Source organism: Aspergillus luchuensis, chromosome 3 (genome assembly GCF_016861625.1).
Source record: "Aspergillus luchuensis IFO 4308 DNA, chromosome 3, nearly complete sequence".
Classification (NCBI taxonomy): domain Eukaryota; kingdom Fungi; phylum Ascomycota; class Eurotiomycetes; order Eurotiales; family Aspergillaceae; genus Aspergillus; species Aspergillus luchuensis.
Window position 1 is genome coordinate 3513479 of NC_054851.1, and position 27566 is coordinate 3541044.

At 51.7% G+C, this 27566-nt stretch overlaps 8 protein-coding genes across 8 annotated transcripts; 2 read left to right on the plus strand and 6 right to left on the minus strand.

Moving 5' to 3' along the window:
• Nucleotides 1-2282: 2282 nt before the first annotated feature.
• AKAW2_31181A (RNA 5'-triphosphatase domain-containing protein) lies at nucleotides 2283-4543 on the minus strand (the record flags this gene model as incomplete). The annotated part of the gene is made up of 2 exons (XM_041687777.1): nucleotides 2283-4054; nucleotides 4102-4543. The coding sequence occupies 2 exons, from the start codon at nucleotides 4541-4543 to the stop codon at nucleotides 2283-2285; spliced, it is 2214 nt and encodes a 737-aa protein (XP_041541628.1).
• A 1431-nt stretch (nucleotides 4544-5974) lies between these two features.
• Nucleotides 5975-7929, minus strand: ilv3B (putative mitochondrial dihydroxy acid dehydratase; the record flags this gene model as incomplete). Its single annotated transcript, XM_041687778.1, has 3 exons — nucleotides 5975-7428; nucleotides 7480-7693; nucleotides 7771-7929. The coding sequence occupies 3 exons, from the start codon at nucleotides 7927-7929 to the stop codon at nucleotides 5975-5977; spliced, it is 1827 nt and encodes a 608-aa protein (XP_041541629.1).
• A 627-nt stretch (nucleotides 7930-8556) lies between these two features.
• Nucleotides 8557-10120, minus strand: PEX2 (pex2/pex10/pex12 family protein; the record flags this gene model as incomplete). Its single annotated transcript, XM_041687780.1, has 3 exons — nucleotides 8557-9429; nucleotides 9480-9743; nucleotides 9812-10120. The coding sequence occupies 3 exons, from the start codon at nucleotides 10118-10120 to the stop codon at nucleotides 8557-8559; spliced, it is 1446 nt and encodes a 481-aa protein (XP_041541630.1).
• Nucleotides 10121-11865: 1745 nt separating this feature from the next.
• AKAW2_31184S (acid phosphatase PHOa) lies at nucleotides 11866-13336 on the plus strand (the record flags this gene model as incomplete). Its single annotated transcript, XM_041687781.1, has 3 exons — nucleotides 11866-12051; nucleotides 12114-12175; nucleotides 12238-13336. 3 exons carry the CDS (start codon nucleotides 11866-11868, stop codon nucleotides 13334-13336), a joined length of 1347 nt encoding a protein of 448 aa, XP_041541631.1.
• Nucleotides 13337-13727: 391 nt separating this feature from the next.
• AKAW2_31185A (aldehyde dehydrogenase family protein) lies at nucleotides 13728-15345 on the minus strand (the record flags this gene model as incomplete). Its single annotated transcript, XM_041687782.1, has 4 exons — nucleotides 13728-14615; nucleotides 14677-15110; nucleotides 15161-15230; nucleotides 15289-15345. The coding sequence occupies 4 exons, from the start codon at nucleotides 15343-15345 to the stop codon at nucleotides 13728-13730; spliced, it is 1449 nt and encodes a 482-aa protein (XP_041541632.1).
• A 466-nt stretch (nucleotides 15346-15811) lies between these two features.
• Nucleotides 15812-16315, minus strand: AKAW2_31186A (uncharacterized protein; the record flags this gene model as incomplete). Its single annotated transcript, XM_041687783.1, has 3 exons — nucleotides 15812-15944; nucleotides 16016-16154; nucleotides 16219-16315. 3 exons carry the CDS (start codon nucleotides 16313-16315, stop codon nucleotides 15812-15814), a joined length of 369 nt encoding a protein of 122 aa, XP_041541633.1.
• A 719-nt stretch (nucleotides 16316-17034) lies between these two features.
• On the plus strand, nucleotides 17035-20536 carry AKAW2_31187S (putative importin 11; the record flags this gene model as incomplete). Its single annotated transcript, XM_041687784.1, has 6 exons — nucleotides 17035-17199; nucleotides 17264-17364; nucleotides 17428-17565; nucleotides 17619-19161; nucleotides 19212-19400; nucleotides 19466-20536. 6 exons carry the CDS (start codon nucleotides 17035-17037, stop codon nucleotides 20534-20536), a joined length of 3207 nt encoding a protein of 1068 aa, XP_041541634.1.
• Nucleotides 20537-20918: 382 nt separating this feature from the next.
• On the minus strand, nucleotides 20919-22292 carry exg1 (glucan 1,3-beta-glucosidase; the record flags this gene model as incomplete). Its single annotated transcript, XM_041687785.1, has 3 exons — nucleotides 20919-21697; nucleotides 21753-22147; nucleotides 22216-22292. 3 exons carry the CDS (start codon nucleotides 22290-22292, stop codon nucleotides 20919-20921), a joined length of 1251 nt encoding a protein of 416 aa, XP_041541635.1.
• Between the last annotated feature and the right edge of the window lie 5274 nt (nucleotides 22293-27566).

Genomic DNA, 27566 nt, shown 5'->3' on the forward strand with positions numbered 1-27566 from the left:
AGTACTTAGTTGGGATTGAGTAGGTTGTGGGGTTTATCATTGGGTATCAAATTTGCATAGATGTAGGTGGGTGGGCATTGATTGCATGGTGACGATGGTGATGATGTATATAGTTGGTTCTTGTATATGGTTGTATGCATTACATTGTTCTTATTGCTGCGGGTCTCGTAGATGGGCTTGCATATAGGCTTGAATACCTATGTCCTTGGTGGCTGGCTCTATACATCTATCGGGAGAGGAAACCTAGGCAAAAATCTACACCAGATATATGAATTGTCCTTTATGCCCGCAGGAACAACCAATTGATCGATAAAAAAAAAGAGAAAAAGGTAGTAGTAGTAGTCAAGTCATCCTCTCCCTGTCGTAGCCACTCATTTGTCCCAATATTCCATTTCCCCATCTAACCCAACACAACCCCCCCCTGGGTGGCCCCATCCAAACCCGCGCGGGATTTGGTGTCAGAAGACAAACGGGGAGTCTTTATAGAAAAAAACACAGCAAAGAAGCTAAAAGCCTAGCTCAGCTTCAATAGGGAGTTTGCCAGGTGTAGGTAGAGAAGACAGAAGGTAAGGGGTTCGGAGAAAAAGAGTAACATCAGGACTTTTTCATTATTTTAGCTCGAGCATCCGGAGAGACTAATTTACTCCTCGTCCTCCTCCTCGTCAACGGTGGTCTTGGCGATACGGTCAAGATCACGCTGGCCGCTCTGGGTGATGCGACGGCCACCCTTCTCCTCATCGTGCTCGAGGACACCGATCTTCTCGAGGGACTGCATGACCTTACGGTCGACGGAGCCGGAGGCATCGACGTGGTGGGCGGGACGGGAGCCGCGGTTCTTGGTGGAACCGTGGACCTTGCGGAGACGGCCAACACCGACGGTCTTGCGCATGTAGATGTGGCGAGCGACGGCGGCGGCGCGGATGTAGTACCTATTTGCAAGTATTCGTTAATCATGCTGGTTCTTCTTCTTTTGTTTTTGTTTGAATCAATGGCAGTTGTCGTACCAGTCGGCGTCCTGGGGAGGGAGCTCGTTGGAGGCGGAGGTCTTGACAGTGTCAACCCATCCTGTTTGAACCGTATTAGTATTTTTGATCTGATGGTTGCGATTGTTCGAAAGGATCCCGTGTGCACGAACCAGGAATGGGGAGCTTTCCCTGACGCTTCAGGAAAGCAGAGTAAGCAGCGATGAACTTCTGCGCCTATAACCATGGAAAAGAAGCCTGTTAGCCGTTCCGTCCATAAAACATCCTATATCGTAGATTGTCTGGCAGGTGCGCATTCAGGCATGACATGGCATATAACATGGCACGGCACGTATCGGCAAATCTGGACATATCCTGCATGTCGCGGCGGCAGTAGTTCCAGTTCGTTCCTGACCCCCATAACATCCATTTGATCCAGAATATCCATATCCAATATACATGGCTGGAGTACACAATCGCATAGTCGTGCAAGCATTGCATATTCCCCAATCCATACCCAAAACTCATCACATCTGATACTCAGAGAGTATATGTACCCAGCCTTGCTTGATGCGCCCAAATTCGATCCCAGATAGATATATATGATTGTCGTTTGCTCCGTCGAATGCCGATACCAGATAAAATCCCATTTCTTTGTCGGTTTGTCCTGATCGTGCCGTGCCATATTGTGCCATGCCATAGCCATCCATCCCATTCCGCACCGACCAACCAATCTCGAATCTTGACATGACATGACTTACGTCGACATCGCGAACGGTGACACCACCCATTTTTGCGACTTGTTGAACCTCGAACGGGGAATCGAAGAGAGGGACGAGGGAGGCGTGGAGGGGGATGGGTCGGTCGTTGTCGTCGTTGAAGGGGAGTCGGGGTCAGAAAGCCTCGAAATTTCGGATTCGCACACAACTTTGCGCGAGTAGTGCTTCTCGGTTGGCTGTGGGCGCTTCGCTTAGCCTGTTTGGGTTAGCCGTACCCTAAGTTGGTGCCTGGGGCAGATAGTGTTGGGTGGTGAGTTTTTGATGGGTCATGTGACTGGGGTCGTGCGTTCAGGCATGAACTATATTGATGCCTTAGTTTGATATCATGTAGATCCGTGATTAGTGAGCAATTACTACTAGATAAGGAGCATATTCAGCATACGTATTTCTCTATTTCTTCTCCAACCCTACTGTACAGTCTATGGTATAATTATCGTGATTCATAAAGCGAAAACCCATTATCCTCCATTACGAAGAGAGAAAAAAAGTAACCCGAAATATCCCAGCCAACGCCTGCCCTGCCAAATCTAACTCATTCTTCCTACAGCGTTGGCGCCCGCTTCAGGCCAACGCAGTATCGCACAAATAGGGTATCAATAAAGTGTTCGTGACGAATGCCCGGTGGACGTCGCCGTTCGAACTCCTCGATCGCTTCCGGCACACTGAATCCGCGCCGTTCGATCAAGTACGAGACAATCAAGAATCCCGTGCGGTTGAATCCGTAATGACAGTGGACTCCTACCACCGGCCGTGGACCCGCGGGGTTGCCGGACTTCTCCATCTTCTCAGTGATTTCATTCTGTAGTCGGTCTACTAGTGCGATGAAGTCGCGAACCTCGTCTGGAGTAGGTGGGATTTTTGACACCGTGGGATGCTTGTGGTAGTGGATGCCGCCTTTCTCCATGGACGCGGGATTGTACACCGGATTCTCGTAGCTGATATCAATCACAGCGTAAATCTTGTCGCGGTAAGCTTGAGAAAACAGCACAGGGTTGTGTTCTTCGTCCACCTCCCGGAGCATCTTGAGCGCCGCAAAGGTGTCAGCAATTCTTTCTGACACTGGAGCAACCTTCTTCCACTTCGCCAGGTTCTTCACGTCCCACTTTCCTGACGTATTGAGATATTGCAGCTGCCAACCCATGCTGAGGCGGTTATCGATGTGCTGGCTGAGAAAGTCTTGGATGATCCCGGCAAGAGTGCGGTACGTCGCACGGTCGTAGATCAAAGCATGAGACGCCGGAGCAGGCAAGATAACAGTCTTGACCGACCGCCGAGATCCCGGCTGATCAGACTCACTCGTGATCTCCTTCTCTTCAATCTGTGGCTCCACCCCGAATTCCTCTTCGTGTGCCCGCCGATCATACGATGCCGGCATCTTATCGTGAACTGCGGATGCATCGGGAATGGAGCTCACTCCATCCGCGTCGTCATCCACGCTGCACCCTGCTCGGGCAAAGAACTCCAGGATCTTCTTTAGCTCTGCAGGTTTGTTCACCGCATCCGCTTCACCAGCCACTAGGAGAACGGGCGTGCGCACGCCTGCCCATACATCTTCGCCCGGGATGCCTCCGACGGCCTTGCCATTACTGTCATACGACGGCAGTGTTCCCCATGCCATCCGTCTCCACACGGCCGTCTTGCTCTGCTTGTTATAGCGGACTTGGAGGCCTCTGGTATCGGGATCTGCTGCTGCGCCGACAAGCCTGTTCACGCTGGTGCTGTGTAAACCGCCCCGCCGATCCCAGTAGCGCCAGAGGTCGAAGATTGGGCTGGGTACATGAAGAAGCCGGCGGAATTTGGCAACATCATGTGGGGGTGGGGGTGCAGCGCGAGGGCAGACGGCAATGAGACCAAGAATATGTTCTTTCAAACCAGCGCCTATCGAAGACGTGGAGGATGCTAATAAAGCAGACAGCGAACAGCCCAGACTATGAGAGATTAGAACAACTTCTTGGCCTGCTTCCTTGTCCCGGTGCTGCTCAATGGCTGTAGCAAGCAACTCTGCCAGCGCTTCCACAGTATACGCATCCCAAGAAGTGGGCGAAAAAGACGACAAGCCGCACCCAGGGAGATCGATCCCAAAGCAAGGCCCGACATTGGAAAGACTCGTAAGCAGATGATTGAATTGCGCAAGAGATCCACCCAAGCCATGCACAAAGACTAACAACGGAATCGGCGAGGGCTTAGTGGGCAATTTGTCCTTTTGAGGATGCGGACGAAAGAACGTTCTGATAGAAGGATATGTCGCCGTAGATGTTGTGTATGACAGGTATGATGAGTGCTTCTTCAGGAGGCCTGGGTCTGTATCATGGGCTTGTCTATGTCAGTATCCAACATTGAAACACTGAGAGGGTACCAACCATTCTCGCTCTGCTTTTGTTGAGGCACTTCCGTCTTCTCCGCAACAGTGCCTTCTGTGCCATGGCGTAGAGATCCCGTGCTATCGTAGTCTTCCTCATCTGAAGAAGTGACCATTCCTTCAGAACGCTTGGATAAGCCTTTGCGCGTTCGACGAAAACGTGCCTTTCCTGAGACTTGGCCCCAGGCCTTGCGCCGCAGGACGGAAGAAATGACTCCGCAACCCAGCATAGTGATGAAACAAGTAGTCAGGAAAACGACCTTTCCCCAATTCACCGTGCCATCATAGCTATATGCCTGACAAAGACGGGCGAGTGAAGCAAAAGCACCAGAATTGGTGAAGGCAGTGTAAGTCGAGTCCCAAAGGCGTAGAGAAGCACCAAAATCCACAAGACCGGACCGAGAGGTGGTAGGGGAGGTTAGAGGGACATCTGTCGACCCCATCCCCGGCGGCGACGAAGACAATGTTGGGGATACTTATAAGACTACCGACTGGTCCAGGCGCGAAGCTGCGTCGCCCCTAAACAGGAACCTTATTACCGCTCACCGATCGCCCACGCCTTAACACCTAGTGTCAGGGATCCCTCCGTTTAGGGACCAACGATCGGGAGCGAAGAGGATCCGTTCTGGAATGCGAGTCGAAGTTCACACGAGCCGAGAGAACGGCACCTCTTTGGCGGGTCAGGAGAGTCTCCGGGATCGATAGTGAGGCAACGGAGCGGGTCGATCGAAACACTCAGCAGCCGGGAAGCCCAACGATAGCGCGCTATGAGGAAACGAGTTTGGAGTAGACTATTTTGAGGTAAGGAGAGCTTGTTCTTAGGCACGACTTTAACTGCGCCCCGGGATAGTTTGGACCAATGAATGCTGGGTATCCGTCACGTTGGTCTGCTGGCTGCGCCTAGGCGTTCCGGACAATCTGACAGATCCACCAGGGCTTTATTTGAACCAAAGCAAGGAGGACGACGGCCCAATTTGTTTTAAGGATTGATTCCAACCGAATGACGACGATATCTCAATTGTTGGTTGACCCAAGTAACCTCCGGGTCACATGGAGCGTTTTGCGCGGAGATTCCAGTCGGCGGCAGAGTGATGCGGAGGATGATGCGCCTGACGTCGCGAAAGAACTGTGAGGCAGGTCAGCTATGATCCCAAAGCCACCCAAAAACCAGTCGTACAGGGGACTCATGAGAGTACAGCGTCAACTTTCAGAGTGAATGGTGGGCGGAGTTTGGCAGCGGTGGGCACACTCATACCTAGCTTTGTGCAGCACCAACAATAGAAAATCGCAACCACACTTTGCGACTGAGGAACGCAAACCTTAACTGGAGTAACTGCAGGCGGGCTGGATCGCGGAGCGGAATTCGGAAGAGAAGCAGAAATGGTGGCGGACAACGACAGGGAGCGGCGACAAACAACAGGCCTGTCAGAGGGTCGGAGGCAAGACCGTGGAGGATCTGCGATACTTTGGTTTGTCGCAAATTTGCCGGCGGTGATTCACATCCACTCATGGCGTCACGCTGCAGCTTCCTGGATGACTCATCCCGCGCTAGTCCCTTTGGGGTCTTTCGGATGCCGGAGTTCTCGCCGCTCCAAACACGAGACCATCTTCTATTAATTTAATAGGAGACTTGTATAAATGATTATGATAGAAGGTTAGAGCATCACTACTAACTGTCCTTTGTTATCATTCTGCATTTTGATTCCTGATGTGTACATAGTGTCAAACTATTCCAGAGTACTACCATGACAGGACAGCTGCGTCATTGGAGACAGTCTCCACAGCCAAGTTGGGTTATAGTATGGATACATCTTGGAATAAACAAATAATTTTATTGAGAAACTGGGAATTGAGCCACATTCATACCAATCCACCTAAAATAGATCCGTCATGGCCCCGTTCGAGGCATCTCCCACCAACCGGGCATATTTGGCCAGCACACCTCGTGTGACATGCGGTGCTGGGGGCTTCCACTCCCGCAGACGCTGCTGCACCTCCTCATCCGATACATCCATAGTGATGGCATTTGATTCGGCATCAATAGTGATCACATCGCCGTCCCGAACAACGGCAATGGGCCCTCCTACGGCAGCTTCAGGGACAATATGCCCCACAATGAATCCGTGACTAGCGCCAGAGTATCTACCGTCCGTAATCAGTGCCACGTTGGTGAGCTTGGCTCCCATGAGCGCTGCACTGGCCTTGAGCTGTTCCGGCATTCCCGGGCCACCCTTAGGGCCCTCGTAGCGAACAACAATGACCAGGTTCTCGCCGTGAGGGATCTTGCCCTGGTTCAGGGCCTCGTTGAGCTGATGCTCCTTGTCAAACACGCGCGCCTTACCCGTGAACCGGAGCCCTTCCTTGCCGGTAATCTTAGCAACCGCACCGCCGGGTGCAAGGTTACCTCGCAGGATCTGAAGATGGCCCGTCGCCTTGATAGGGTTGTCCAGGGGACGGATGATGACCTGGTCAGCAGACAACGATGGGTGTGATGCTACGTTCTGGGCCAGAGTCTTGCCGGTCACAGTGGGAATATCGCCATCAAGCAGACCAGCTGCGATCAACAACTTCTGGACCGACGGGATGCCTCCAACTTCGTAGAGGTCCGCCATGTAGTACTTCCCACTAGGGGACAGGTCTGCAATAAAAGGGATCTTGTTGCTGACCCGCTGGACATCGTCTAGAGTAAGGTCCACGCCGGCAGTGCGGGCCATAGCCAGGAAGTGGAGCACACCATTGGTGCTTCCTCCCAGGGCCATAGTCATGACCAGGGCATTCTCGAAAGACCGTTTGGTCAACAAGTCCCGAGGACGGATGTCCTTTTCCATGCAAACCTTGATGGCTTCGGCTGCTTTGACACACTCACGCATCTTGGTTGGGGAGGATGCAGGGGTAGAAGACGAGCCGGGCAAGGAGAGGCCCATGGACTCAATTGCTGTAGCCATGGTGTTGGCCGTGAACATACCACCACATGCTCCCGCGCTCGGGCAGGCATGCCTCTCCAGATCATCCATAATCTCATCCTTGCTCTTGCTAGTATCACCTCCATCATCCGGTTGACGGAGAGTGTTATATGTGTAGGCACCAGCAGCTTCGAAGCATGTCGAAACGCTTACACGCTTCCGAAGAAGCTGGGAATACCCAACTTCGATAGTACCACCGTAGAGCATGATCGAGGGCCGATTGTGTCTCGCCATACCCATCACCACACCAGGCATGTTCTTGTCGCATCCGGGGATGGCAATGCAAGCGTCATGGTATTGAGCGCACGTTACAGACTCAACGCTGTCTGCAATGATTTCACGGGTCTGGAGAGAAAACCGCATACCTAACATCCGGTTAGACACGGCCAGCGTATTGGTGTTTATTCAGCACCAACCTTCACTACCCATGCCAATCGCATCCGACACACCAATGGTATTGTACTGCCATCCAATCATGCCTTGGTCCGTGATCGCCTTCTTCACCGTCTTGGCCAGGTCCAACAGGTGCATATTGCAAGGATTGCCTTCCCACCACACAGACGCAACACCAACCTGGGGACTCCTCGTCATGGCATTGTGATCGGGGATGCCTGCCGCGTACAGCATAGCCTGTCCAGTTCGCATGAGGTCAACACTCGTCCAGAATCTGCAGGGAAAGAAATATACAAGAAACACTGATTACCAACCTTCGCGCCAGGGAACTCATGGCCTCTGGTGATAGTAGAAGACCAACGGTTCAAGACAGGGGTACCATCTTCGTGCTTGGTGCCCGCTGGCACGCAGGGAAATTCGAGGTACTTGGCCTCGCCCAAGGTGGATGTCACGGCAGGTTTGGCGGGGTTCATTGTGCAGAGTCAGGAAGGGTAAGAGAGAGAATAGGGCTAGTGGAGTGGACAGAAGGTATTGAACAGCTGCACTGGCCAATGGGCCATATATGGAGGGGATGGAGGATGAGGGGTGATGAGAGGCTATACCGAACTCCGTGCTGTATGTGTGCGGTCTGCAGTCCCAAAGCCCCTCGTTCGCCTGGAGACTCGGAGGTACGGCGAGCGAGTGCCCCGATTCAGTCGGCGAGCAGTCCGTTGCGGGGAAGACACGATCCGCGGTATAATCATCCTCGATGTGATTAGCTGCACTTGATGCTCGGGGGGAGGAACCGCTGGTTGTGATTCGAGCAGTCGGGCAGCTTGGGTGGGGTTCCGCTTGTAAAGAGTGGGCCAGCCGTCATTCCCAGTACAGTGCGAGATTAGTACTACTGCATCATATCTCTACAGAGTACTATTACTGCACTAATTGCGAGCACCAAAAGAGGTCAAGAGGAGCATACGCTGCTGGGTATCTTCCATTAAGAGCCAACTCCAAATAATAATTGTCATCATCAGCCATGCATGACACCGACGACTGTAGACTGGCAATGTACCAGAACGATACAATGCTATCTTCCAGTAACATCAAATCAGGACGCCGGATCTCTACTGTACTGAACCGTCCGTCTCTGCCTCCTCATCATGTACCTCTTCCAGTGCATCCTTCTCGATGGTCGACCATTGGCTTGAGTGGTGAAGCGCCTCATCCGACGTAACCTCCTCCAAGGGGCTTGATTTCCCAGTGCGATCCTCCGCCCCCAGCTCGTTTGCAGTGCTGTCATCGCCATCCACTGCAAACCCTACCATCTTTCCCGAGCTTGACTGGGGTCGTGTTTCTTCCAGTACATCGCCATTCCAGGGTTTGCATTTCTTCACGATCTCGCCACAGCGTAGACAGACCCAGCCTTCTCCCTCTTCCCCTTCGAGCTTCTGCACAATGCAGACAAAACAGTATATACAACCGCAGGGTATAGTTTCATAGGGGTTAGTTATATCCGTCTGGGCTGACCCGACGATGCCTCCCGACGAGGCTGACGCGGCTATTGCTTCGCCCTCCGTCGTGGACGTGGGGTTGTTGTCTTTGTAGCATATCGCGCAGGTTCTCTCCGGAAGGAAAGACAATTCACCCTGCTTCCCGGTCTGTTCTTCGTCCTCGCTGCCGGACTTGAGGGTGGACAGTGTCTTGCGCCACAGCCTGGAGAGCCACCGGCGCCACCGGCTAATACCCACAAGCGGCAAGAGGAAGAGGAGAAACTCCGTCATCGCGTGCCACACAAGTTGACGATTAAGATATTCGAATGACACCTCACGACTCGCCTGCGCGGAAGGTGGAATCAAGCGCATACGAAGCACGCGGTCGACCAGGGTCCGATATCGGCCATTCACCAAGAATACAAGAAAGGAGACGAAGGCGGCGATCGAGTGAGAGGCGGAAACGAGATCTGTCATGCGGGCGAGCATGCGTACTTCCTGGGACGGCTGGATTTGTGAGCACCATGCACAAGGATCCGATAGACTTGTATTCTTACCTCCTCGTACCCACTCTCTTGGTTAATCAGCCAGCTTTCCCATTTCCCCCAAGCGTAGCGGCCACCGACTGTAAGCAGACCATAGAGGGATTTCTGCCACTTTGTTGGTGCCGAATGCACGGGTCCTTTGCTGCGACTGTCGATGTATTTTAGGTTCTGCAGTGCTGCGCCATAGGAGGCATCGTGGTCCCATATCGAGAGCTTGAAAAGGATCGCACGGAGGGCGAATTGAATCTCATGAGACCAGTCTTCACGTAGTTGGGGCTGATGCAGATTGACGTTAGCATTATCCACGAAATATCGCCCAATCTCCTATCTGGATTTCGACTAACCCCGTAATATTTCAATGCGTCCCCCACCTGTCCTTTCAACAGTCCCAGTAATTCTTCATCTAACAGTTCGGCATCGACCTGGCCGACGCGGTACGCAGGCCTGATACCCTCTCGGCCTCTAATTGTATTCCATAACGAGAAACCCGACTGGGGCAGTTTATTCAGGGGATAAGGAAGTCGCTGAAGAGTGGGATGATTGAGCGGCGACGTCCGCTGCTGCTCCGCCAGCCGGGCGCGAGCTTCCGCTTCGCGGAGACGACGACGTTCCAGAACCCTTTCCTGGGCAGCGGCGAAATTTGTAGAACTCATCGTTGAATCATTGTCGGGATATCAAATCTGGAGGGTCTATAAGGGCGCCTGGAGAAGGTTATTGAAGGTCAAGGCGACAACCTCGAAGTCGCAGTGCTGGCAATCATAGTAGGTTCGTTGACGGCTCCAGCTCAGTCGGTTGTCCGTTCGGAAGAGAAACAGCCGAGGTTGAGATAACAACACGTGACTAGACCGATGATAAGCCCTTCCTGTCTAACTATCAGGTTATCTTTGTACTGGATAGGTGCATACAAGAAGTGGTCGATGATCAGCTGCTCCTAGCAGAATATTGAGGACAATTGCTAATGCCGTTGGACAATACTATAATTCCTATGTTGTTCTAATATAAAAAAACGTATCAATGCATGCCGTCCTACCGAAGAGCATGCACATAGTCACATGGCGATAGCAATGCAGCAAGATAGGAGTCCATCTTCATCATCTTAATTTCCCGCCTGCTTGCCGGCTCCACTGTGATTACTATCCCCTGTGCCAGAAAAGGTAGCATATCACTTGACTACATGATAGACATGAGTCTACTTACCCCTCACCTTTGAGCCCATTACACAAGCCGACCAGCCTGCAGTCTCACAAGTTGTGAACGAGTTGAATGCAACCCTACCCTACTTGCTATCGAAGTCAGCAATGGAATGCTAGTCGAAAACTAAGAGCAGAGCTCGGTTCAGCTATGAGTGAGAATAATATGTGCCAAGCTTGAGCAAGGTGGCATGCGACCACAATCCCCGGCGCCCTGAACTGATGTTATGTCGGTGTTCAACCGACATGGAGCTCCTGCTGGTGAAATCCTCCGAAGGGGACTAGTAATGTTCCATCTGCTGCACGAGGGTCGAGCATACTGACGTTCGGTCCGCCCTGGTTGGTTGGCCTCCGAATTAGGGCCGAAAGACTTCCTAGCCAGTCCCCTTGACCACGCTGCAGGGTGTTCGGCTCCCCGGACTAAACAGAGCCAGCCAGAGGTGCACGTGCGGCCCTCGACTGCCTCTGACGCCCCGCTTGGGGTTGCGGTGCCAAGCCGCTGGGAAGCCTTAGTGCCTGCGGAGCTGAGATCCCTGGCTGGAGATATCTACTACTATACTATAATTTCGTTACTTCATAGTTAGTCGAGCAATTATTGTTGTCTTACCTTCCCCCTGTCTCCGCACATGAATGAAAAAGTGGTATGCCGGAATTCGGACGGATCTCGATTCCATCTCCCCACTTGCTAAGGTTTTGGCGTACCACACTCCCAACAATATCGGACGATGGCACCTTGGTCTTGGTCTTGGCCTTGGCCTTGGATTAGGAACGATCCTGCTGTCGACGGTCATTCACTATCCAGTAGTTATTCCCAGTCAGAGCCAAGAAAGGGCAGACTGTCATCGAATAGGAACATCCGCCTTGGCCGCGTGCTTCTCTAAACCCTCACTCTGTAGTCGCTTGGTGAAGCGTTATCGTGTATCTGGGTGGATACGCTCTTCACTGCCAGGGTACCGAGTCGTTTGCGCCGTCAGCCCATGGAAAGGGCACATGGCCTCGCGTGCTGCTGCTTACCTTGCTGCCTGCTATTCTAGTTGTAGTACCAACGCCCGCTCTTCTCCTCTCCCCTGGCAGTATAAGAAGTCGCAACCCGCTCATTTCTCACTGGAAGTTGTCTCTCTCGTAGTTGACTGCTGATCATCCTCCTCATCTGTCGCTTCTCACCTGACGATTGCCAGCTTACTACCGTCAGAGAAAGTCATCTCACGATGAAGACTACTGTCGCTTTTCTGTTGGCGGCAGCCTCGGTGGCATATGCCCAGGTTACCAATGTGTCGGAGCCTTCCATATCTTCAATTGAGAAGGATGCTGCCACCATCAAGCCGTACTCGCCGGTGTCGAACGTTCAGGGACTTGCCTTCAACCGCTTCTTTCAGGTTTGGCTTGAGAACATCGTATGTGCCAGACTTCCGATCACTTTTGGGTGTACTCTTCTCTGACTTGTCATCTCATCCAGGACTATACGGATGCGGCCGCCGACGAGAATATGAAGTGGCTCGCCTCCCAGGGTATCACACTGTAAGTCTTAGGCCCAGTAAATGAGACCACCCAGAGTGAAGCAGATATTGAACGCTTCATAGGACCAACTTCCACGCCGTCACTCATCCTTCTGAGCCGAACTACTGCGCCTCCGCCGCTGGAGACACCTTCGGCATGGACAACGATGATTTCATTCAGATTCCCGCCAACGTGTCAACCATTGCCGATTTGTTCGACACCAAGGGCATTTCTTGGGGAGAGTATCAGGAGCACCAGCCCTACCCCGGTTTCCAGGGATTCAACTACTCCAACCAGAAGACTTACGACCCCGACTATGTTCGTAAGCACAACCCTCTCGTCCTGTTCAACTCCATCGCCGAGAACAGTACTCGGTTGCGCCAGATTAAGAACTTTACCAGCTTTGAGGACGACTTGGCCAGCCACAAGCTTCCTCAGTACGGCTTCGTTACTCCCAACATGACTAACGATGCGCACGACACCAACATCACATTTGGTGCGAAGTGGGAGCGCACCTGGGTTACTCCCTTGCTCAACAACTCCTACTTTATGAATGATACACTGCTTCTTCTGACTTTTGACGAGGACGAGACTTACGCTAAGCACAACAAAATCTTCAGCATTTTAGTTGGTGGTGTCATTCCTGATCACCTGAAGGGTACCACGGATGATACCTTCTACACCCACTACTCTGTCATCGCTTCCCTCTCCGCGAACTGGGGCTTGCCTTCTCTTGGACGCTGGGACTGCGGTGCTAACATCTTGGAGATTGTTGCGAACAAGACTGGCTATGTCAATTATAACGTTGACACCACCAACTTGCATGTCAACGAGACCTATCCCGGCCCGTTGTCTGCTGGCATTTATTCCAAGTACTCTTCTGTTTGGCCCAACCCCTTAACCAACGCCACCTGCTCCGCCGGTCATGGCATTTTGGACATTGTGAAGGAGACCTACGCCAACACTCAACCTACCTACAACTACACCAGCCCCTACCCCTATGACACCAAATCCGGCTACAACATCAATGTCACAGCGACCAAGAAGTCGACTACCTCCAGCACTAACTCCACCTCTTCTTCCTCTTCCCCTAGTCCTTCCACCAACGCCGGTATCTCCCTTGTGTCACCCAGCACTGGTCTGTCCGGTCTCGTCATGGGACTGATGCTCAGTTTGTTGTGAGGGTGATCTGCACTCGAGCTTGGGCTTAATTGTAAAGCGCCAGTTGCATTTGCAAATAGAACTGGGGCATAGGCGATATGGAGTAGGACAGAATCATGCAGAAGAGCGGCTTTAATGTATTTTATGAATGGTAATGACACTCACGAAATGAGAATTCAAAGCTCCGCTAATGGAGAACAGCACTGAATAGTTCAATAAATTCTTGATATTTTCCTTCCCGCAGAAGAAGCCGGTATTCGTAAATGCTTACAAAACATGTGACTGCGCAGTATGTCATCAAGGTAGTCAATTTGTTTCGAGTAGAGTTAGTGCAGCTAGTACAACTGGTTACGCGCAACGGCAACGCCAACCCTAAGTCGAAGTAAACAACATGCTATCTATTCACCAGCTATCAAGATCCTGCCTGGATCAAGATAGCTTTGGTCTCAAGATAACCATCCATGCTATGCAGAAAGCTCTCACGGCCCATTCCACTTCCCTTAAAGCCACCGAAGGGCATATCTTTCGGCATACAAGGACTCGTGCAATTCACACCGACAGTACCGGCCTCCAGCAGCTTCGACACTCGCACAGCCCGGTCAATATCCCTCGTGAAGACAGCCGCATACAAGCCGTACTCACTATCATTGGCTTTGGCGAGTACCTCTTCCTCCGTCCGGAATGTGTTGATGACAACTACAGGCCCGAAGATCTCCTCTTTCATAATCTGCGCATCCTCTGGAGCATTCTCGAACACCGTTGGCTTGATAAAATACCCATTCTTGGCATCACCTCCGAGTGTCAGTTCACCATCCTTCTCTCCAGCGAGTAAGTATGATTTGACTCGCTCATACTGGACCTGATCGACCTGTGGACCAAGGGTAGTCTCCTTGTCTAGAGGGTCTCCCAGAACCGCGGCTCCGAACATGCTTTTAAATGAACCCAGAAACTTGTCTGCCACAGACTCGTGCACGTAGATACGCGAGTTAGCATTGCAAGTCTGTCCACTAAAGATCTGGATACTGAATGAAGTCTGTGCTGCAGCAGATTCAAGGTCTGCATCGGGGAAGATAATGGCGGGTGTCTTGCCTCCCAACTCCGCATGCACTGTCTTCATATTGGACAGAGCAGCATATGACTGGATCTTTCTCCCCGTCAATGTTGAGCCTGTGAAGCTGAGACAGCGCACTTCCATGTGTGAGGCTAGAATAGCACCGGTGGTTGGACCATAGCCTGAAAGCACATTGACCACACCCGGTGGGAAGCCGGCCTCAGCGATCAGTTTTGCTCCAAAAGCACACTGCTGAGTGTTAGTTCTGCCAGTGAAAGGAGTCTTGGGATATCTGGTGAGATTGACTTACTGTAAGGGGCGCTTTCTCGCTGCTTTTCAAGACTATGGTGTTCCCAGCTGCCAACGCAGGAGCAATCTTGATGCCGAAGAAGGCGAACGGGACATTCCAAGGTATAATAGCAGCTACCACACCATATGGCTCCTTAGATGTTATGTTGAGCTGGCCGGGGGTATTCCAGCTAGATGACCCTTGGACGGTCCAGCCCGCTTCAGCAAAGTAGGAGAATGCATCAGCTGCCACGCTCGCATCGATGTAGCGGGACACTGGCTTCCCGGAAGACAATGCCTCTAAGCGGGCGAACTCTTGTTCGTGCTCACGGATGAGGGAGGCTAGTTTATGAAAGTATTTGCCTCTTTGGGTAGGTGAGAGATCCCTCCACGCAGGGAATGCGGCTTTCGCACCTGCAACGGCATCGTTCACGTCGGCTTTGTTTGCTTCGTGGACTAACAGTGTGTAAGTTCTGCTGGACTTTGATATAGCCTTGCTAACATACCATCCGCAGCTAGCTCTTGAGTAAAGGGATTGATCACAGGAAAAGTTTTGTCATCTGACGAGGGTCGAAACTATGATTTGAAACTGCAATGAGTACGGAAACAACCATTTGCAGGACATCGACCCTACCTCGCCGTTGATGAAAAGCCGCGTCTCGATTGGAGTCTGGGTATCATCAATCATCATGAAGTGATAGTGTCGACTAGGAAAGCACAATTACACCCTAGCAGAATCTAGCACAATGACTTCAGTATGTTCGAAAAATCAATCATTATATGCATGTCATAGCCATGCTGGCAGTAGAGTTGACTCATTCTAATACCAAGTGTAACCAAGTTAGCTTGGCTGTTGACGCGTACAGGGCTCTGAAAGCAGGTCATCTACACATATAGCATGGAAGCAACCTGCGTCTCAAGGAACTTCACGTGAATATTGCTATGTATCTGGAGAAATGGGCAATAAAGCTCTACCGTTGTCGAGGTGGCATACAATGTCCCAGGTAACTTTTCTCAACTTCCTGGTACGAAAACGCCACCCCCGATCAACTCGGACAACACTACTATTGATTATCTGGAAAAGCAAGGCTAAACAAGGCAATCCAAGTTGCTTTTGATATCTCATAAAGGGTTTCATTATATCATACATAGCGTGTTTATGGAGCCAGTCCCTCACGCTTCAAATCCTGGATACCCAAAGTATCCTGATCACCAGGGCGACGCTCAGAGTCCAGCTTCACCTTGTCCTCAGGGCCACCAGGGCCGTTGAATTGTCCAGCCTTTGCGAGTCTGGAAAGCCAAATCATATTAGTACAACCCATACTTGATGGATGACACTGTGTGGGTGACAGAAGACTCACCGGCCGCGATCATCACGACTGCCTCCCTCCTCTTCTGGGATGGGCTTGCGGTCGCTGCCGGAAGCGCCTGCTTCTCTGCCAGTACGAATGCCTGTCTCGAACTTCCTGTCCACCATCTCGTTCACTCCAGACTCAAGGGCTGCAATTGTTCAGTACAAGGTTGTCGCAAAGGGTGGTGTGTGATCTCTAGACGATAGACATACTGGAATCGCTTTTAGGACCAAGGCCCTGCTTGGCCTGGTAGGAGTTGAGGTCCTTTTCGGCATCGTAAGCAATGCGAACCTTGTCGTAGTCGCTCATTGTGGTAGTGATAGTAGAGTTTGTTTTTGAGTGCTTAACAAGAGACTTGATAGAGTTTCTTTAATGGTGAGCGCTACAGAGTAAGTAGCAACAAATAGTCCGAACTATATATGTGCCATCTTCAGTGTCTTCGTCGTCAGGGACACTATGAGTATTGCATCATCCTACATCATAGATATGTAACGAGCAGTGCAGGAGTCTCCAGTCGAACCCCATTTCTTACTGCTGGAACCTGGTCTCGACATCCAACCCAAAGAGGTGGCCAGTTGGGATATGATATCATCACCCCCGTTACATCAAACCTCAGGCTCTACCCTTAAATCCAGCCCTAAGTAGTCATGTTCGATCGGGACTAGCTGCCAGGGTCCGGCCCTAGGGTTTTTCGGAAAGGAACAACCATGACCCGGACGGTCCCTCCTCGGCGGGGAAACCCGAAGGAGAGAATCCGTGAAGCCCGATGACTGGCGGCGAAGCTTGCCTTGGCCTTCATTGTTGCTTTGCTCCCTTCCCCGTCAAAGGATCCGATTTCGTGTCGACAGCCGGGATTTGAGACACCAAGCCTATCTCTCTGTCCCATCTATATATCAAGTGGTCAGAGGCCCTGTTCTGGCCGTTCTTCGGTTTGGATCCAATTACCTTCCGAGCTACTACTTTGTAGTAGTAGTGACATCCCCCCTCCTTGACAGCTTCAAGCTGCCGACAATCATACATCCCATACAATGGCCCCAATCGTCGAGTTGGCTGGGGAGGCCAACCCCCTGACCCCGCATAATGTTCTCAATGCACTGGTTCTTGCAGCTAGCTCAACTCAGCAACAGGTGCAATCGGGCACCCAGCAACTCCAGAATTGGGAGAAGCAGGAGGGTTACTATACTTCGCTTCAGGTATATACCTCATCTTCCCTCCACCTTGTGCTTTTCTCTACCACTCTATGCTCACGCAGTGCAGGATGTATTTCTGGACCATTCTGTTCCCCCTGAAGTTCGCTACCTCTCCATCATCCAGTTGAAGAACGGCATCGACAAGTATTGGCGAAAGACTGCGACAAAGTATGCGCGTTTTTACCCCCCTCGGATCGATACGTTGTGCAACAACAGACTGACCTCCTCAAGTGCCATCAAAAAGGAAGAAAAAGAACGCATAAAGACTAGGGCCTTACAAGCGGGTGTTGTCGAGCCGGCTCCTCTTCTGGCTCTTCACAATGCGTTGATGATCGCTAAGATCATGCGCTATGAATTCCCCCAGGACTGGTGAGTGCGGACGCGCTGGGAATTTACCTTGCATTGTTATTGATCTTGTCTAGGCCGGATGCTATCACCTCACTCATTGCCCTCCTCCGCTCGTCTACCCAGCCTGGAGCGAACCCGTTGCAATTGCCCCGGACCCTTATCATCCTCCTACAAATCATCAAAGAATTGTCAACGGCCCGTCTGCAGAGAACCCGCGCGAATCTACAATCTGTTTCTCCAGAAATTTTTCATCTGTTGGGGAGCATATACGTGGACAAGGTGAACAACTGGGCTGTCAACCTGGAACAAGGGGGCTTTGATGAGGCATCGTTGCTAGAGGTGATCGAGCAAAGCTTGGTCTCTCTCAAGGTCATCCGACGTCTCGTTATCGCCGGATATGAACACCCCAATCGCGATAAGGATGTCTCTGACTTCTGGGTCCTGACCCATACGCACTTCAGTAGATTCCTGGGATTTATCAATGGCCCCGCCACAATGTCGGAGCCAATCCATAGGGCAGTCGAGAAACACTTGTTGCAACTTTCCAAGCTTCACGTCGAAATGGCCAAGGATCGCCCGGCATCTTTTGCGTTGCTCCCGGACAGTATACCGCTTGTCCAGTCCTACTGGACCCTAGTAGTCAAGTTGGGAGAAAATTACAGTCAATTGGGCGGGGATGGTGAGCCAGAGGGAAAGTCCCTGATGGAGAAGACTGGCCTCAGGGCTCTCCTTCTGATCAGGGCTTGCTCCAAGATGGCCTTCAACCCGGCGCAGACATTCAAGTACCAGACACCGCAAGACAAGGAGGAGAAGAAACAGTCCGTGGAACTCATCAAGGCCCAGCTGTTTACCCATGATTTCGTCGTCAACGTCATGGAGCTTCTCGTCACCCAGTTCTTCCGGTTCAGGAAGAACGACTTCCAGGAGTGGGAGGAAGATCCTGAAGAGTGGGAGAGGAAGGAGGAGGATATTGCCGAGGCCTGGGAATTCTCCATCCGGTCGTGCTCCGAGAAGCTCTTCCTTGACCTCGTCATCCATTTCAAGGAGTTGCTCATTCCGCGTCTTTTGACCGTCTTCTACAACTTCGCAAGTAAGCAACCTCCACCGAGCCATTCCAGAAGCATATCACTAACGATCTCAATAGGCCCTGATAATCACGACGTCCTGTTGAAGGATTCCTTGTACGCCGCCATTGGCCTGTCTGCAGCCAGTCTGGAGCAACATTTGGACTTCAACAAGTTCCTTGAGACGACACTTGTGCCCGAAGTCCAAATCCAGGAGCAGGGATACAATGTCCTCCGGAGACGTATAGCCATCGTCTTGGGCCAGTGGGTCCCCGTAAAATCCAGTGAGCTCAACAGGAACGCCATCTACCAGATCTTCCAGCATCTTCTCAGCAAGCAAGATCCGTTGAACGACCTGGTGGTCCGCATTACCGCCGGACGGCAGCTCAAGAACGTGCTTGACCCCTTCGAGTTCTCCCCTACTGAGTTCCTGCCGTATGCACCGGCCATCCTGCAAGACCTAATGTCTCTTGTCCAAGAAGTCGAGCTTTCAGAGACCAAGATGGGACTTCTCGACACAGTCCGAATGGCAGTTGTGAAGATGGAAGACCACGTAAGTGCCATCCTCACCCTACCTGCTCCACGCCTCTAACAACCGAGTAGATCGCACCCTTCTCGGACCAAATCTTGTCCTTACTGCCCCCGCTATGGGAGAGCTCCGGCGAGGAGCATCTGATGAAGCAAGCCATCCTAACGCTGCTTTCATCCCTGATCCACTCCCTTAAGCAGGAATCCGTCAGATACCACTCCCTGATTCTGCCTCTCATCCAGAACTCCGTGGAACCAGGCTCTGTAAGCATCCCCCCTTCCCCCTCCAATCCATCCCTCACCCAACCCATCTAACCGCCACACCCCAGGAAACCCTCATCTACCTCCTCGACGAAGCCCTCGACCTCTGGTCCGCCATCCTAATGCAAACGCCGGCCCCCGCGTCCCCCGAAATCCTCTCGCTGATCCCAGCCCTCTTCCCCATCTTCGAAGCCGCGACCGACAGCGTCCCCCAGGCCCTCCAAATCGCCGAATCCTACATCCTGCTCGCCCCACAAGAAATCCTCAGCGACCGCATCCGCTTCCCCCTCCTCGTCTCCTTCGAAACCCTCCTGAAACTCACCACCAAGCAACGCCTCGGCGTCGTCCCCCGCCTCGTCGAACTCCTCCTCCGCGGCGCCAACACCGTCGACAACGGCAGCGAAACCACCTACAGCATCATCACACGCTCCCTCCTCGACAGCTCCTTCCTGCCCGCCCTGCTCGAAGGCCTCCACTCCGCCCACGAAGCCAGCCAAACCACCGGCCCGAACCGCAAACAAACCTCCGTCTACGGCGTCGTCGAAACAGACTACTTCTCCGTCCTGGCGCGTCTCGCCCTCGCCTACCCCAAGATCTTCACGTCCGCCGTCTCCGCCGCCACCAACAGTCCCGAGGAATCCGTCCTCTCATGGCTCCTCACAGAATGGTTCCTCCACTACGATAACATCGGCAGCTCCACGCAGAAGAAACTCCACGCTCTGGCCCTCACTCAACTCCTTACCATCAACGGACCGGACTCTCAGCCCCCGCCTTATCTTCTCAATAACCTCCAGTCCTATCTAACCATGTGGACCGACATCGTCACTGAACTCGCCGAAGGCGCACACGATGGTAGTGGGGGTAATACTGATGATCCTCGTGGGGGTAGTGATTACTTGATCTACTGGAATAATGCCCAGACGGGGGCTGTTGATGAGCATGAGCCGCCGGAGAATGTGCGGCGTAGGGAATGGGATAACGAGGATGTGCTGCATAAGGTCAATATTCGGGACTTTATTCGGGAGAGATTGCATTCGTTGATTGTCGGGTGTGGTGGGGAGCAGAGGTTTCAGGAGGAGTGGTTGCTCAATGTTGATCGGGAGGTGGTTGCGTCGTTTGGGGCTTTGGGGTTGTTGTAGATCTGGAATTACGTTGAGATTTGTGGATGGTAGGAAGGGATGGAAGGGAGAGAGTGGTGACTTGACATTTGTGTTCGCCCGTGTGTCATATCGTCTACTGGACAGTAACTTGCATCTTTATGGGATAGCATACTCTACATAGTTGAATACCCCTTACATAGATAGTAGCTCTGACTTGAGAGCTGAGCAATGGAATTACCATGCGAGTCTGACTTTAGTAAGTAGTGTAGAGGAAAAGGTAATAATAATAATAAGGAATGCAAGACTCAGTAAACAACAGTACCAGACGGGTTAAGCCCATTTATGAATCACGACAAATATGAAAGAATGACCAAGGACATCTTGGAGTAAAATCCAAACGTTCAAACACCAAGTTGACCGTTCAAGAACACTGGTGGGGGTATTGTCTATCAGTAGGCGAGGTAGGGAAGAGTTGATTAGCCAGAAGGTCTTGCATGTCCCATCCCGGGGCACCCTCGGTCTTCCAGGTCCAGAAGAGCCATCCGCTCTTCATCTCGTAAGCCTCCAGCTGAGCCTCAATGTAACGACGGGTGTTCGCTTTCTCTTCAGGTGAGAAATCAGCTACAGAACCCGTGCTCTTGCCCGTGCAGTCACCGTACTTGGTGGTGGACATGTATGTGCCATCGTAGCGAGCGGCATTACCAACACCGTTGAGATATTTGGCACAGTCAGTCAGAGCACCGGTCCATTCACCCACGACGACGGGCTTATCTGATTGCATCGTGTGCTGTGTGGCGAGAGAACACGCCGTTTTGACATGGTCATCGATGCTCATAGAAAGCAACCCGGTGTCAAATACTTGATAGTGATGCGTATCCATGGCAACATTGCTACCCTGCATGAAGCCGTTCCAGGACTCTACAGGCTGAAAGCCGTCCGACATGAACAAGGTAGTAGAGGGGTTGAGACGCTGGACATCGGCCAAAGCGCCGTAATAGTAGTTCTTGAGGCCACCCTCGTCTACGCCACCAGGAATGTTGGGTTCGTTGATGGCCTCGATCGCTGTGACGGTATCGGACTGAGCGTAACGTCTTGCAAGGGCGTCAAATGCGGTCATGGTCTGGTTGACCGTGTTCCCTTGCTGCCATTGGATGGGGCCTCGGTGTCCACTATTGTCAAAACCATTCTGAGAGCCCGGCGCTATGTTTCTGTCAGCAACCCAGAAATGAATTGCGCATGAAATCTCACAACTTACCACCATGCAGATCAACGACAACCTTGAGACCAGCAGCTCTAGCCCAGGTGACCGCTTGGTCGAGATAGTCGATCTGACCGCTGACATATGGCTCACCATCAATGGGAGCAACGGCCCAGTATCCAATAGGAATGCGGACATGATTCAGTCCTGCCTGAGCCATCCGGTCAAAATCACTTTGCGTGACGAACGAGCTCCAGTGAGACGACAATTTGGCCTTAGCTTCGTCCTGGCCCAGCGTCTGACACAGCGTCCATTCATCTACCGCACCACCCCCCGTACTGTCATAAAGTGAAGGTGTAATCCATGGCTCGGTCACCAGCCAGCCACCTAGATTGACACCTCGGACTATCTGACTCTTGTAATCGAAAGAGCTTGCGTTGCTTTGCCGGCGCCTATACTCAACATTAAGTCAAAGACCACAAACAGAAGGGAGAAGCTGGACAGATCCGGCACAACTCACACTCGCGGCACAGCTTGTGCACTAGCAGCCAAAAGAGACAACGCCAAAAGCGCCTTCTTTACACCTTCCACAAACATATTGAGACACGGTTCGGATGAAGAATCAGCGAAAGATATCAGAAGGCTGGGATAGGATAATGCCGTCTATGGGAAGCCAGCACCGGATAGGATGGAATTCGCCTGCTTTAAGTAGAAGAGGCTGAACACGCTAGCTGTCAATCGACCGCAAGCAAACGACAAGCCGTCTCTCAGATCTGGATCGCCAAATGATCTGCAGAAATCTTAATATCAACTGGTCTGTTTGCAGTTGCCGATCTCCAAGTCAACCACGACCTCCGCACTTGATCGTGAGATGAGACCCACCGAAAGCAGATGCACGACAAAGCGGTGCTCGTAAGGATAGTAGATAAGGTTGAGGGAGAATGATCCACAATAGAAAATGTGGAGAACTGGTTGTCTCTACTTTCCCGTGTCGTCGACAATGTTACAGCACCGCAATGACAGCAGAAAGCTGTCTAGACTTAGCACTGAAGTAAGACTTATTGATGTGTTGGATATCGATTCAGGCCGGCTGCATGGAAATACAGGATACGTGGACTTAGGCGCAGTGAAGTCACTCTGACAGTGCAATAGATTTGAAGAATATAAACAGGGGAAAGGAGGACAGAAACTGAGCACTGGTGATATAAGAGTGAGCCGGACACTCGCAGTCAAGATTTGCTAGGTCCTCGCCCATCTATGGTTTGGATGGGAGGACTCTACCACTCAATTCGCGTGGTTGAGGAAGGAACGGCCCAGCCAAGACTCGTTCTCAAGGCACAGATGCGGCATTTGCATCGTTTTGGGCATTTACAGCCACTGTCGGCCAGGGGAGGCAAGGTAGAGAGACTCTGCCGCGGTGTAACATCTTCACCAATAACCCAGCTAATAGCTGCAGTAGCCTTACATGTAGCCAGGGGTCAATGCAACTGCTATGCAGTGCGCATGACCTGCGGTATCATCGTCAAGAGCAACCATCGTCGTCTTCATCCGCATGGAGCTGTTCGATGTCTATTGTTGCGTACTATTCTGGGGGTGGGTAACATCTCCGCGTGAGCAACGTGGCAAGTCATTGTGTGATGCTCGATCCGGCGAGTATCCAGAGGAAGAGGATACAGATCCGGAAGGCAATTACCAGAGGATAGTGCCGAGCCAAGACGAGGAAAGTAAGTATCGAAGGAAAGGAATGAAGAGGGAAAGGTTAAAAGCCCAAGAGCAAGTAGAAGAACTAGAACATGGCGGGGACGGATCCGGTGACACCCCATCACGTGGCCCCCTTCCAAGCTGGAATCTTGCTCCCCCGCGCATCCAAGTTGAATCTGGAATCCGAAACAAGTTGCGTCTTCATCATTACGACGCATAGATCTCCCCAATTGGACCATGGTACGAGATCAGGAGTTCAAACGAGTGACCGGCTCATCACCCTGCCAAGGAACTTACTTCAACCTCCTTCCCAGGCACGCCCCAGGAGTTCGCGTCAGGCAACAGCAATTAAATGACTAACAGCTTTCCCTTGGTTAACTATTCCTCCGGACTCCATACCTCAGCCGCAGTGGATTCCAACGGTCGATAGTGTCTTGAAGTGGACGAACACCTGAATGATTAGGGGTGAATCATCCTCCATCCTTTCATACTCTACCACCAATCGAATCAATATGGGGACTGTGATTATATTTCAGGGGAACTATGGCCCCCAAAGACCCAATGCCCACTTCTATACTAAATGGTGGAATCCAGTCCTATCATCTAGAAGCCCTGTTTAACAAGCCTTCTGGACAAATCATGAGCTCGAGTCAACTTCATTGGACTCGGATAAAGAACTCGAAGCGGTTTTTTTCTCCTTCGAGGCTAGGGGGCGGATACTAATGCGGAGAATTGCCCGGTAGACGTATGCGGCTGGGGACCAGGCCGAGCCACTTATGGAGCAAGTAATGCTGCTAGTTATACGGAAGAGAACGGAGGAATAGAGAGCCACCACATCTGAGAAATGCCCTTGCCCCTGAGCATGGTGACGATGAACAACCCAACTGCCGACGCTAAGTCGGCTCAGAGATCCGGACCGCCTCGCCGCCATCCCGTCTAGTGTGGCCTTGTTTGTGCCAACTTGGTTAGCGAATACTCCTTTGCCATATTCAGATGGACATTACTTACCGGCTTCTCGAACAGGGCGGCGGATGAGACTTCTGCCTACGCAGGTCAAGGTTGAGCACATGGACCATGTGGTTGAGGAGGCTGTGGTAGGACCTCACGAACTTTCGGATGGAAGCTTCATGTCTCATTTTACCCACCCTTCCGCTCTCGATTTAGATAGATTATGTGACTGCTTGCTGTTGCTCTCCTTAACCCTCGAATACCGTAGATGACATTACTAAAAGCTCAGATCCAAGTCTCTCGGAACTCGGAACCACGCATTGGAGACCCATAGTAACATAACCCCTACGTACGACTGCTACTCCGCTTCTGCTATCAGTCGGACCATCAAGACAATGGCAAAACATGCCTAACGGTGGTTTCAGAAATGCCGATCGTGGCGACAGCGGCGCTTTCATCTGTAGTCACGAGTACGTATCAACAAAAGAAAGAGCGGTGACCGTACCTGTCAGTGCGCACGCGAGTAGCGACTCTTTTCTCCGGTACCGACGCTCCTGTAATATGTGCCTGTAGATCAAATCCGTGATTTCGCCTACGTTTTACCTAGCCCAGGACCAAGAACAGTAGGTGGACTGGGATGACAGAGCAAGAAGTGATTGGAGGCGGACCCCTAATGGAAGGCAAATGGAAAAGAGTCCGACGTTCTTTGTCGAGATCTCTGGTTTGGATCTAGCGAACGGAACTGTTGCTGATCAGCGAATAATGACCATGGATCTTTACTTAAGATGGGCAGTTAACGGTAGGGAGTACCACACGGTTCTTGGCGGCCGCCTGCATCTCGGAAGCAATCAACATTCGATGTGCTGATGCGTAGCGTCTAGTGGACTAGGGTCAGATAACCATATTCGGACATCAGGCCTTTGGTGCCCGGCCGAGTCGGCGCAGATGTGACGGGATTTTTCTCCAAATTAGCCATTCCACTTCCAAGGGGAAACAATACCCGTCAGTGGAATCCAGTTGCCGGGTATAACCAGCGTATCGAATTGTGTAGCAGGTATCCATTTGGCGGGTGGACCGACCCATTCGTTTCAACGGCACTGGACCGCAGCGGACCGGAAGTCTGTGAGGCTGGCCTCGAACACACGGGAACCTCCTGCTTCGTATGTTGCCCACGGCCCTGTAGCCATTCAAGGAAGTTGTATTCAAGCGAATGGATGTGAGTACTATGACTACCCACGGTCTGCAAGGAAAAGACCATCCGGAAAGCTTGTAATCTGTGGAGCTGGGAATGATTTGGTTGCCCAAGATGGTTTGCCCACGCGGTCGGCTACTATGGGGCACCATTTCCATTAGCATTACGGACTCCACAGGAAGGGAGGAAGAGAATATTGCCTGCACTGGCAGACACTATTATGGCGTTGGAGCAGAATTAGAGCCATACGCACGCTGAACCAGTGATTGGTCAGGTTGACATCATAGCTTGTAGTGGAGCGTCTCAGGCCAGATGATGGCAAGGTAAGTAGACTAAGATAGGAGGAGGTTGTAAGATTGACTACTACTTCGTACGATCTTCTCAACTGCCGGGTAAGCGAAAGTGCCCAGCGATGATGTGAGGGGTCAGACTCCATCTAAGGATGACGATGACGATAGCATACTGGTGAAGCAGCGATTGCACTCAGAGTGAGGAGGACAACGGAAAGGCAATCCGAGAGTCGTGTGATCCACGGGAGACCTCAGTTGGTTGAGTTTGGATGGAATATGTCTATATGGCCTGATGTTTTAAGGAGAACCCGGTTCGACGCGATCAACTGCAGCACAGCCAATCGGATACGAGCTTAGTCACCCGTCCCGACAGATCACATCCTCGACACTTTTTGGGCTGGACTGAAGAGAGAGATACCTCACATTAATATACGGGGCAATATATCTGACTTAGGTCGCAAGGAGAGACAGAATTCTGGTTAATCAAATTGATGCATCGGTTGACCACAGACTCACTCATCTATCTAGACATTCCTTGAAGACGGAGCAGGGGTATGGGTCACGAGCGAAGATGAAAGTCGCAGTACTCCGTAGGTACTCCGTAGTAAACTAGTAGTGAAGATGAGAAATACCACCGCGGTCCATGTTTAGACTCGGTCGCGCATCGGCTCCGACTCGTTTTGAGCCCGGCGGAGAAAGGGTTGGAGCCCAGATGACGACTGAGAGGGCGTTATTCCCGATGTTCTGAGGCGTTTGCCCCTTCTTCCTCTCTTCTTCCCGCCTAAGCGCCCTTACAGGGAAGCATCGAGATTATTTGCAGCCATTCCGATTAGCTGTCCATCAATTAGCGGACCCTCACTGGGTTGTGCCATCGACCTTTGGGCGAGCGTGTCATTCGGCAGCTTCCTTTGCACTAGTAGCATCTTCTCTCCAAAGTCAATTTTCTGGAGCCTTGAATTAGACGACCCTCTTGCTCATCATAATTTTTTTTTGATGCATTTTTGCTTTTTTCTGTTCCTCTTTGGTGTGTCGTGGTTACTGAGAAAATCTGTAGGCTGTCAATCAGCTGCGTCGAATTGCCCCACGGCTCCAGACTGTCATGAAGAGTCTGGCCCGACACTGCCGGTTGAGTGGTCTTTTCTTGTTTCTGTCCCGGCCAGAACAGCAGGCTGTGATCAAAGAATTGAAGCAGAAGGTGGTATAATCTCATAGATACTGTGTAAGCGTGTTAGGACGAACAAACTAAAAAGATTAAAATAAGAATAAAAATAAAAACCATCAGCATCAGGTGCACTAAGTCGGTTTAAAGGCCGCATCAGACCACCAAGACTCCTCAAGGCACCAGATACTGACGGCAGGGAATAATATCGCCAAGGTTCGGGATCCCCCGTGGCCGTTGCGCGCTGTCTGGGCTGATGTTGGAACTTGGGTCTCTTTCCTCTCCTAGCCTGAAACCCCGTTGTCTTGCTTTTTTCCCTTGTGCCCACCATCACGATGGGTCCGCTCTTCTCCCTCCCCCCTTCCCGCGTGGAGGAGGGTCGGATGTCGGACTTGCTTGACTAACATCCATGTGTTGGGTCTCCCATTTGATATCCAGTCCAGTGGCCATGCATCCTTAGCCAACCCTATATAATCGCATGATGTCTCCATGCCTCCCACAAAATCTCAGTCCTCCCATTTTTCCATCTTCGACCTTCCAAGCTTCGATTTGACCCCAGGGGTTCGTGAAAAGCAATCAAC